At 34.7% G+C, this 12,400-nt stretch overlaps 1 protein-coding gene across 1 annotated transcript in view; it reads left to right on the forward strand.

Moving 5' to 3' along the window:
- The window catches only part of CDC73 (cell division cycle 73), a 111,068-nt gene extending 98,675 nt beyond the window's left edge, over positions 1-12,393 (forward strand). The window contains exons 14-17 of the mRNA XM_021686657.1: positions 945-1,106; positions 4,103-4,203; positions 9,995-10,136; positions 11,058-12,393. Coding sequence (XP_021542332.1) covers positions 945-1,106; positions 4,103-4,203; positions 9,995-10,136; positions 11,058-11,094 — 442 coding nt within the window. The 3' untranslated portion in view covers positions 11,095-12,393. The remainder of the gene's footprint in view (positions 1-944; positions 1,107-4,102; positions 4,204-9,994; positions 10,137-11,057) is intronic.
- The last annotated feature ends 7 nt before the right edge of the window (positions 12,394-12,400 follow it).

Here is a 12,400-nt window from a genome sequence, read left to right on the forward strand (position 1 = left end):
TAAAATATGCTAATAGAGTGTGTATTAGGAGTATGCATATTTTTAAAAGACCATTTTGAAATGCTTTGTGAATACCAACAATCTAGAGCTGGCAACAGCTCTGCAGATTGCTAAATTATTTTTGAGAATATCTGTTGTTAGTACAGTGGAGAATTGAATCTCATGGTAGAGTTGGTAATTTGCTAAATAACTAGCAGTATTTATACTAAGACAGTTGGCATATACTTATTTAATTCCTCCTTTAAAATTTGCAAAGCGGGGCGCCTGGGTGGCTCAGTTGGTTAAGCGACTGCCTTCGGCTCAGGTCATGATCCTGGAGTCCCGGGATCGAGTCCCGCATCGGGCTCCCTGCTCGGCGGGGAGTCTGCTTCTCCCTCTGACCCTCCTCCTCTCATGCTCTCTGTCTCTCATTCTCTCTGTCTCAAATAAATAAATAAAATCTTTAAAAAAAAAAAAAAAAAAAAAAAATTTGCAAAGCAACCCTGAAATTGGATAGCATTTTTCTAATTTTGCTAAGTCATAATCCATGAAAAGGGGTGTTTTGTGATGCTCTTAGGCTAAGTCACCTATCTGGGGAAAAGCTATATCATCTTCATGTCAAGTGACCTTTTGATTTATAATAAAATTTCCTTCTACTAGCATTGGAAAAATCAAGGATTAGTATGGTCTTTTATGTAACTTTGGAAAATGTTAAGTGCTAGATGAATTAATAAAAATTGTGTGTGTGAGAGAGAGACACAGACATACACATCAACTTACGGCCTGTGTGAGCTGAGTACTGTCATGGAAAGGAGAGATTATACTCCACACATTGTGATCTGTACATGCAGAGCAGGTTCATTAAAAAAAAGAAAAAGTTTGCTTTAAAACTTTCAGTATAATTTATTTTCCCATTTGTATCACATTGAAACATTTGACCTTTTCTCATCTCTGTTTTTTCAAAGATTTGTCCCATCAGATGAAAAGAAGAAACAAGGCTGCCAACGAGAAAATGAAACTTTAATACAGAGAAGAAAAGATCAGATGCAACCAGGAGGCACTGCGATTAGTGTCACAGTCCCTTACAGAGTAGTAGACCAGCCCCTTAAACTTATGCCTCAAGACTGGTAAGATGATCTGTACTTTTATGTATAATTAAAAACTATCAAATTTTGTCATGAGTTCTAAATAGAAACTATCCCTGGAAACCATGTTAATGTCTCAGTTGGTCATTAATAATGTTCACATTGGATAGCTAAACTTTATTTTACTTATAAGAAACACTAACTTCAGGGGCACCTGGGTGGCTCACTTGGTTAAGCATCTGACTTCGGCTCAGGTTATGATCTCAGGGTCCTGGAATTGGGTCGTTGTCAGGCTCCCCATTCAGTGAGGAGTCGGCTTGCCCCTCTGCCCCTCCCCCGCTACTCGTGTGTGCTCGCTGTCTCTCAAATTAAATCTTTTTAAAAAAAAAAAAAAAAGAAACACTGACTTCTGGAAAACTTAGTAAAAACTCTTTCCACTGTTTATTTGTTCTGGATCAGCCTTTAGAGCAAAATTTCCAAATAGACTAATTTAGTTTTGAGAGCTATACTTTTAGATTTTTGATTTGGAGAATTCACGTTTTTGGGTAAGAAATGATAAATGAAAGAATTGTTACTTTTATTGTAGGGAATAATTTAATAAAAAGAATAACATTACTCCTCTGGTTTAACTCTTTGATTACATTAAAGTGTCCTTTAATAAAATATTAAGTGGGCTATTTATAACAAAGTGCCTATAAACGCAGATTCATGAATTATCTTAAATTATTTTATTAATCTAAGCTGGAATAAAAATACAGAGTCTGAGAATGCATCTCTGTGACATAGAGAATACAACACATTGATGAATTACCTGGTTTACCTTTGAAGTACTCATTAGTCTTCCCACATTAGAAAGTTAGGGCATTGAGAATATAAGTATATTAAAAATTTATTATACGAAGTAAGATGAGAATTTCGGATACCAAGTTTAAAAATTCTAGGAAGAAGGAGAGTTACACCATTTGTTTTATATGTTTGTAGTTACTTGCAGAAAAAATACGGTGTATACAGGTTCTGTCACCATGCTATAAAACACTGCTTGTATGTATCAGCTAGGTCCCTAGTCATTGATGTCATAACCTAGGAATATTTTCCTTACCTTTTTTCTTTCTTTCTCTGTTAATTGTCCTTTTAAGAATTCACTGAGATTAGTATTTATATTATCCTGCTTACCTCTTAACCCTGTGAAACCCAGTAGGATCTAGGTGATACCTCTCCAGCAAATTTCCTTTAGTTTGGCAGGTACTTTGGGCTTTCAGCTATTGTATGGTACAAGCTATGTCATCAAATTAAGAGACCATTTAATAGTGTGCTCCGTTACCAAAGATAGTTTTGGCACTATGGGACGTATATCCTATGCAAGGAGGAAATTTTTTATTTAAGATTTAATGTTAGCCTTAGAGATTTTTTAGTAGATTAAGAATTTTAAGCTGTGGTTTTTCACAGTAACTTGAATTGTTGCTGTAGGTCTTTTACTTGAATAGAAGGTAACCCTGGTTTAATGCTCTGTTGGCTGTATAGTCTTCATCTAATGCAGTGGTGATCAGAGTATGATCTGCGAACCTCTGGGCATTCCTAAGACCATTTCAGGGAATTGTAAGGTTAAAACTATTTCCATTATAGTACTGAGATGGCTGTTCTCAGGATTTATCAGTCCTCCCATAGGAACAGTAGTGTAACCAGTGCACAGGAATAATCATTCCCTCCCTTTCTCCTTCTCACTCCTCTTCTTACCTCCATTTCTCTTCTGACTAATGGACTGACCATACACTTATATTTCCTCATCTGTAAAATGGGGGTAATAATAGTAGTCACCTCGTTGAATGGAAGATTCAGTGTGTTAACATATGTACAGTGTGAGGTGCTTAGAACAGCCCTGGCACAGAGTGAATGCTCATAGTACATCTTAATTAATGTTAACTATTATTGTTTATATTACGGTTTTGTTCCCACTTTAGTTCTAGACTTAAACTGTTTATGGCCTTTGTACTTATTATAATTTCTCAATTTAATTAAATATTTTGTGAACTAATGAAAAATATGAGGGCATAGAGAAAGATTTGTTCTTTTTAGGAAAACAAAGTTGAGTGGTTGGAAAGACAAGTTGCTTTATTTTTTATTTTTTAAAGATTTTATTTGGCAGAGAGAGGGAACACAAGCAGGGGGAGTGGGAGAGGGAGAGGCAGGCCTCCCACCAAGCAGGAAGCCCAATGCGGGGCTCGATCCCAGGACCCTAGGACCATGACCCGAGCCGAAGGAGGATGCTCAACGACTGAGCCACCCAGGTGCCCCAACAAGTTGCTTTAAAAAAACACTAATGGGGTGCCTGGGTGGCTTAGTCAGTTAAGTGTCCAACTCTTTATCTCGGCTCAGGTCTTGATCTGAGAGTTGTGAGTTCAAGTCCCAGGTTGGGCTCCACGTTGGGCATGGGGCCTACTTAGAAAAGAAAAGAAAATGCTAATAGAATTTAGGGTGAGTGAAATGTAAACAATTGGAAAAATTAAAGTTTGATGGTTTTTCTACCCAAGATTACTTTCCAAATAATCAGAACTCAAAAATAAGGCCTTGGGGCTTTATAAAATAAAATGATTGGTGAATTACTATAATTTATAATGTTTTTAATTAGAGTAAAGCATTTCAGATGTATTTGAATTTTAGATGATTTTCTTTTAAAACCAACTTTTTCAATTAATAGATCAAGTCTTGTTCCCTATCACATTGGAAAAGTGGGCCCTTATTCTAGGAGAAGGGCAGATTAAAGGTTAAAAAGATTGCATATAAGGATTGTGTGTGTAATTATGTTTAAAAGGCTTAGGTGCAAAAACAGATGCATGGAGAGTGTAGCAATCATTAGTGTGCTCTAATGATAACATTATAACAAAGAGTTATGTAATTTGCCTCACAGATTTGTTGACAGTAGATTATATCACATGAGCAATTGAGTCCTTTCCTTAAGAATTTACAGTAATCAAATTTCATATTTGAGGTATTGTCTCAACCCTGGAGCTCTAACCACCCTGCCCCTTTTCTCTTTATAGGGATCGGGTTGTAGCAGTTTTTGTGCAAGGTCCTGCATGGCAGTTCAAAGGTTGGCCATGGCTTTTGCCTGATGGATCACCAGTTGACATATTTGCTAAAAGTAAGATTCTCTTTATTTTTTACTGCTTATCCAATATAGAAATGGTCTTGCTTTAAGAGAAAGCCATCTATGGCTCTTCATATATGATGTGTATATCAAAGGATTCCATTAACATATGCTAATTTTTAAGCACCTGTGAAATATTTTTAAAGTCTTTTTTTGAACATTAATATTTTTTTGTGTACTTACATCTAAAAGTGAATTATCTCCCATTCCCTACATTAGGTCACTTAAAAAGCATTAATATTGTTGCACATCCACAGATTTTTATTAAAACTGATGGCCAGTTTTTAAATGGGTTGACTTCCGCTGAACAGTAATGTGTAGCTAGGACTTAAAGTACCATGTGACCTTTACCAGCTATTTCCATTGTCTAGAATGATTGTAGCATGTTTGGCTTTTTCTTTTCATTCACGTCTAAGTTCAAGTATTCTGTTCTTCAGAGAATCCTTCTCTGGCGAGCCTGGAAATAGCCATTACTTCCTTCCAGTTACTCTTTAAGCTCTTTTATTTTCATGATAGTACTTACTGTTGTTTGATGTTATCTTATTTATACCTTTACTGTAAGTCTTCCCTGGCTATAAGGCCAAGTTCCTTGGTGGGAGGAGCCTTTTCTGCCTTGTTTACCCTTGAATTGTCATCACAGAAGAGTGCCTGGCTAGGGGAAGCATTCAGTAGATATCTGTTAAATGAATATTTCATGTGGCTTAAATCTTTTGGTGTATTGGTATAGTGAGATACACTAAACGTAGATTAATTTACTCTGGTTTTTGCAGTAGAGATATTCCAATTATTATTTAATTCGAGTACCCAATTAAGTTAGTAACTGTAGTAAAATTGTTTTTTTAAAAAACATTCTTAGGAAACAAGTATGTTTATTAGAAATGACAACTTCAGTTATTATGAATATAGATTGTGCTACTGTAAAAATCCAGCCTTTTTTTTTTTTTTTAAAGCAACCTCAGCTTTGTTAGTGGTTACCACCATTCTTCCAAGATGGAAACTGCCCAAGCTTGGAAGTTTTAATCCTTTATTCTCTACTTTCATTCATTTTAGACAATGATTCTAATATTACTAATATTGTGATAGATTTTTGTTATTTCTGAAACTTGAATAATGCACAGGGTTGATAAATAGAAAGTTATAGAGTGAATGGGAATTTTAATGAAAGTGAAATGTCCGTGAACACGAATGTTTTACCTACTTGCTTGCCTTTTTGAATAGTGTTGCCAAAAAAAAAAAAAAAAAAAAAAAAGATTATAATGTCTTCAAGATGTAAATGCTGCCTAAATTTCATTCAGAATGTAATGATGTTGTAATTTTTTTTGGTCAGATTTGTTAGTCTTCTGAAATTTAGATAAGAAGAGACTTTTTTATACAGTTACCAATTATGATTTTATTCCATAAATTATTTCTTTTCAGTCTTCCTTCTTTAAGCTCTTGCTTCTATCAGCATTTAAAATGAAAGTACTCTTCTTGCCCCTTCCATCTTAAAACTCTTTCTCTTGACCTCAACTCTAGCTCCTCTTTTGAATTGTCTCTACTAACTCATTTTCTATTCAGTTCTCAATTGGCTGTTTGGCTCTCTTGCTCTTCACTAAACTATTCTCACCAAACTTACCAGTGACTCAAATATTAGATACTTTTGACATCCTTATCAGAATTTGATTCTCTTCATTCATTTCTTCCTTTTTAAAATGTTCTTTTCCAAGGGCTTGTTACTCTTTCTCAGATTCTCTAGCTACTTTTCCTCTGGCTTTCCGCTACCTCTTTATGTCTAGTTTCTCTTCTCCTTTATTATAGATAACTCTCTCAAGGAGATCTGGTAGTTTTCAATTACCATCTAAAACCCTCCCCTTATTCTAAGTGAAGTCTCTAGCTTTATATTCTGGGTCTATATATCTCACTAATTACGAGAGAACTCCTCTGAGAGGTCCTGTTGGTACATCAGACTCAGCCTGTTCCAAATGGAATTGTCTTGTACTCTTCCTCATTCTCACACTGTTTCTTTTTCTCAGTTAGTTTCTTCTGTAATTTTCCTAAGCCACAAATTTAGGAATATATTACCTTTTAGCTCTTATTTGGTCTCCTTGCTTTTTACTCTGCCATTTCTAGGTTTTCACCCTTTCCCCCATAACACACATAGAAAATAGTAACATCTATATAGCATGGGAGAAAACTGAGCATCTGTATGGGCCCTGGTAAAAACTTATATTTTCTTCATATTGCATAATAGAATACAGAATTTTAGAGAAGATATTAAGTATTGATTTGTAAAAAAATGCTAGTTACCAATGAGAAAATTTTTTCATGAGTATCTATATTATGTTGCCCGTTTGTCATCTGACATGCCATCATTGTACCTACTAAATATTTTTCAGGGGTTTTTTTTTTTTTTTTTTTTTTTTTTTACTTCTTTGTTCCTGTAAAATAATGACGAGATTCATGCAGTTTGCAAAAAATGAACAGTTCTGAATCGTGTGAAGTATTTTGCTGTAGTATTCATTGTGCTACCAGATAGATGACTGGCTTTCTTTTTTTTTGTTGTTTTTAAAGATTTTATTTATTTATTCATGAGAGACAGAGAGAGAGAAGCAGAGGGAAAAGCAGGCTTCCAAGGAGCAGGGAGCCCGATGTGGGACTCGATCCCAGGACCCTGGGATCATGACCTGAGCCGAAGGCAGACGCTTAACCATCTGAAACACCCAGGCGCCCCAGATAACTGGCTTTCTTATAAAAGAAGTTCGTTTGTTCTATTTTTTGCTGAGGATTAAAAACTAAAAGTCTTTTTTTGAATAAGAAAGATGTTTTATAGTAATGTCTTGGTGTAAGTTTGCTTGCCACCATTCCTTCATGCTAATAAAATATATTGTATGATTAGAGAAACCTTATGCTTTCTCATTTGTGATTTAAACTTTTTGGACTCTCACGTTTCACCTTTTTTTTTTTTAAGATTTTTTATTTTATTTTATTAGAGAGAGTACAAGCAGGGGGAGCGGCAGGTAGAGGTAGAGGGAGAAGCAGGCTCCCCGCTCAGCAGGGAGCCCAACGTGGGGCTCAATCCCAGGACCCTGGAATCATGACCTGGACCAAAGGCAGCCGCTTAACTGACTGAGCCACCCAGACGCCCCTCATGTTTCACTTTAAATTTTAAAAGTTGTCTATTCTGGTGGAAAAATAAATACTACTTAAACTAAATCTATTGAAATTAAGGAGTGGGGGACTGTAGGCTTTTATAGCTTTAGATAAGTTTTTTAAAAATATAACTAATATATTTTTCAGAATGAGGGGTACCTGGGTGGTGCAGTTGGTTAAGGGTCTGCATTTGGCTCAGGTCATTTTCCTAGAGTCCCAAGATTGAGCCCTGCGTCGAGCCCCTTGGTCAGCGGGGAGTCTCCTTGTCCCTGTCCCTCTGCCTCCTCCTTGGCTTGTGTGCTCGCGCTCTCTCTCTCTCAAATAAATAAATAAAGTCTTCAAAAAAGAATGATTTAGGGGCGCATGGGTGGCTCAGTCTGTTCGTTGAGCATCTGACTCTTAATTTCGGCTCAGGTCATGATCTCAGAGTCCTGAGATTGAGCCCTGCATCGTGCTCATCACTCAGCAGGGAGTCTGCTTGAGATTCTCTCTCTCCCTCTGCCCTTCCACCCATTCTCTTAATAAATAGATAGATAAATAGATAAATATTTTTTAAAAGAATGATTTAAAGCACATCATATTGAGAAAATTAGAAGTGAAACGTAGTAAGGAAAACAGGAAGTATTGAAATGTTGACTTTAATTTAAAAATTTTAAAAATTAAAATTTTTTATTCAGATAAATATTTTGAAAATGGGTTTTCTCAAACTATAATATATAGCCCTTCTAATGATTCAGTTTAAATTTATTAAATTGAATTAAATTCAAAATGAATAATGTGTCTGATGAGGGGACCTTTTAATTATATAAAAGCATAATAATTGTGAAGTAATGTTTGTATGTTTCTTTTTGTGGGCACAAATGATTCATTTTGAATTTCCATCAAGAATTATACTTTGGGGGCGCCTGGGCGGCTCAGTCAGTTAAGCATCTGCCTTCAGCTCAGGTCATGATCCTGGGTTTCTGGGATCGAGCCCTGCATCGACCTCTCTGCTCAGAGGGGAGTCTGCTTCTTCATCTCCCTCTGCCTGCCACTCTGCCTACTTGTGATCTCTCTTACTCTCTCTGTCAAATAAATAAACTCTTAAAAAAAAAAAAGAAAGAATTATACTTCATTCGATTCATTATTAACATCGAAAGCCAGTAGGCCAGCCAGTAGTATGGAACAATCAGTCCATAAAGTAGCTATCAAAAAAATTAACAAAGTCAATCATTTTTCTCTTTAGAGACCTCTAATACTAGATGATAATGATAGTAACAGTTATATCTTATATGCTAGAAAAAAAGTAAATTGAAAGAAAAGCTAAACATCTTACATGTGTACATGTAAAACAAAAACTTCACAGATGGTAAATTGATTGCAAAATAAACTAGCCAGGTTGATTCAACTGGGTGATCAGAGAGAGAGAAAGATTGAAAGTAATACTTTTTGGTCCATTTGTTAACCTTTTGCAATATACTGTACTTAGGAGGTTTTGCCCTAGAGTCTTTTATTTGCCCAAAACCCAGAATTAACTGTTAAAAATGAAAACCGGATAATTTCACCTTCTTACTCTAAACTTTCTAGTGGCTTACTATCATATTTGGAATAAATTCGTATTTTTTACCATAGCCAAATTCTACGTATAGGACATTGCCTACAAAAGAAGTTATACTTGTTTATAGAGTGTGCCAAGCTTGCTTTCATTTCAGAACCTTTTTACTAGCTGTTCCATCTGCCTGAAATCCTCTTATGGATCTTTGCTAGACTCACTTTTTATATCATTTAATTATCTACTTCTAGGTAACCTTCTCACGAGGCTTTCCAAATTTTTCTTTTTCCCTTTTCATCATTTCTTACCAAGTTCCATTAGTTCTTACTCCCTAATTATTTCTTGAATCTTTTTCTTGCCAGGAATATATCTTCTACCAAGTTGAGCAAATCTCTTCTCTAGATTACTGAATTGTATCAGTAGTCACTGCTAAACACTTTGCAGTGATTCTCCCTATCTCTTAGATAAAAGTCCAAACCCCTTACTATGGCCTACATGGCCAACATTGTTCTGAATCTGTGGTCTTACCTTTTACCCATTTTTTACATTACTTTGTATGATGCAGTTCCACTAAATTTCTTTAGTTCCTAGATGAAACCATTTTCTCTTTGAGCATGTTCTTGGCTAACTGGGTCACTTTTGTTCTGTGTTTGCCTAATTCTTACTCAAGCTTTAGATCTTAGATTAGAGATCATTACCTATGTAAGCTTTTCTGAATTCCTTGGTCTGGGTAAGGTACTCTTATGTTTCTGTGGTATACTACACCTTTATCGTACTGTATTTGAATAGGTGTTTCTTCTTCTTATCCTTCACCCAGAACGTATGTGTTTTATCTTACCTTATTCCTCATTTCAGTCCCAGTGGCTGCCATGTATAAACCCTCAGTAGGTATTTGTTGAATTGAATGTTTTTGAGGATGCCACAGTACTTATTAGCATCTATTTCAAAGATCACTTTGGTTATGATGTAGCTTCATTTGGTTGAAGAAAGTTTGATTTTTTTAAAGTTTTTTGTTTGGTTTAGTTTTTTGGTTAATGTCTATATTGGATATTTTTATTCTTTTGTAAAATATTTTTATAATTTTGATTGCAGTTTGAATAAAAAATATTATTTCCCCCCATATAGTTAAAGCCTTCCATCTCAAATATGATGAAGTTCGTCTAGATCCAAACGTTCAGAAATGGGATGTAACAGTATTAGAACTCAGCTATCACAAACGTCATTTGGATAGACCAGTTTTCTTACGGTTCTGGGAAACATTGGATAGGTAATTCTGATCCTAAAATGCACTTACTTCTGCTTTATTGTAGTAATTTTCCTTTCTCCTCAGTTAGATTTTAAGTTCATTGAAGTTGTGAACATACCCCCAGTTCCCCTTTTCGAACATTGTCTGATTTGATGATCCATTAGATAATTAACAAATGTCTTTGTTATACTGATCTTAGAAACAGATGGAGAAAGTGTGTATACCTGGTTAGAAAGAACAGTAAACTCTGGGTCGGAAGACCTAGATTTTAATTCTCTTTTTGTGATCTGGCTCTAATGAACTGTGACCTTTCTGAACCTTGTTTTTTGTCTGTCCAAGAGGCTTGGATTAAGTGATCCCTATAGTTTTTTGTTTTGTTTTTTTTTGTTTGCATCAAAAGGTCACTGACTGGATTTGTTATGGGTAGCTTGTGAAAGGAATTCAGTTTTTGAATTTATTTTAATTACTATTATAAATAGGATTTTTAAAGCCCTTTTACAGTAACATCAGTTTTATAATTGGAAAATTTAAGAACAGCATATGATCATAATACCACTAAATTTATTCTCGTTGAGGTGCTCTTTAAAATCTGTCACTTTCTTGGTGTAAGTCTCTTGCTGAATATTAAGGGTTTTCCAAAGTCAGAGGCGACTGAGGTAACCCAGTGATTATAACTGATAATATATTAAAGAGAAACATTTATTATTCTAGCCAGAAGCTCTGAGATTATAGAATTTAATAAGAGGGATGTTTTTTCTGGCTTCAGAAGTTCTTATTCTGTATTTCCAAAGTACAGTATCAGGTTTCCAGTTTTTTAGAAAACAAAACATCCTGTACATTTTTGAATTTTAAGTTAAAATGTTAACTTATTTTTACATGTAATATTCTAAAAATCCTACAATTCCTGTAATCATTATAACCTATTATAATATTATTTTTCAGGTACATGGTAAAGCATAAATCCCACTTGAGATTCTGAATTTTACTTGGTTTCCCCTTTTTCTGGAGATCTGGATTAAGAAGCATGGATATACCTTGACCTAAAGACTGAGACTCAAGCTTTATGAATTTATCAAGAACTTACAAATGAAGAAGGTCACAAATCGATCTTTTATAAGACCTTATTTGATGCTTTATGCTTCAAAGGGATGATGCTTGTCATCCATATAAGCAAACTTTTTGGCTTACAACTATTTTTTTAATATTAGCCTTCTAGTCTGTAATGGAAATTGTATATTTTGATAGAAGTTTTTTCTCCATTGGTTAAATTAGCATTACTTAAAATTTGTTTCTTTAGAAAATAAATACAGGTTATAAACGTGTGTATATTTACAGGTTAAAAGGCTCTCTAGGCCATCTTGCTTCTGATTTTTCATTGCTCTATAATTCCTTTTATTGAAAATACTATGTTATGAATGATATTAAATTTTAGTCTCTGGAACTTCCAAAACTAGCAAAGGGATGTGACTATTTTGAATGAATCAGAATGTCAACTGTATGTATACTATACCTATACTTATTCTTTATTTAAAAAAGAAAAATGAAAAATCAAGAACAATTCTTCAGCTTTGGTTGAACTGTTCAGCCTTTCCAAGGCTTCTTTACTTAAAATGAATACATTTAATGAATGTACATTCTTCTCACTGACTTTGGTGATTTTAAAACTTAGAATGATATTTCTATCTGTGCTATCTTTCCACTTGAAAAATCTCAAAACACAGATTAAAAACCTGTTAGGCTATAGTACTTTTTATTTTGGGAGCCAGAGTATGTTTGGGGGAAGGAAATGTATTAGTCCTACTGCAGTGTAACTTTAACTTTCTTTTTTTTTCTCATAAGTTCACCTTTGATTCTTACTTTATATGTATGGCATAGGATTTTGAGACTTCTGTTTCTAGGCATGTTGATCTTGGAGTTCTTATCTTCCGTTATCCCTAAATATTGATAAACTCCCCCAGACACCAAAGAACACATTTGCTTAATTAAGTGTCTGAACAGAAACAAGATAAAAACACTGGTATTTTTATGTGCGTGTTCAAAATCGTATAAAATATAAAACCTATATTTTAACTTAGTAAAATATTTTACTACTTCTCTACTTTGGAGTGTTGCATCCAAGGTTACAAATGAATGAGCATTTTCCTTGAGTCTTGATTTCACCTTTTATTACTTAAAAGCAACTTGGAACCTCTACTCCCTTAAAGAGTTTTTGCCATTAGGATCGTTGCTGATCTTTCATCTTGTGTCATTTTTTTCCTCTATTCGCCCCCCCCCCCGCCCCCCCG

The sequence above is a fragment of the Neomonachus schauinslandi genome, chromosome 6, assembly GCF_002201575.2.
Source record: "Neomonachus schauinslandi chromosome 6, ASM220157v2, whole genome shotgun sequence".
NCBI classification, from domain to species: Eukaryota; Metazoa; Chordata; class Mammalia; order Carnivora; family Phocidae; genus Neomonachus; species Neomonachus schauinslandi.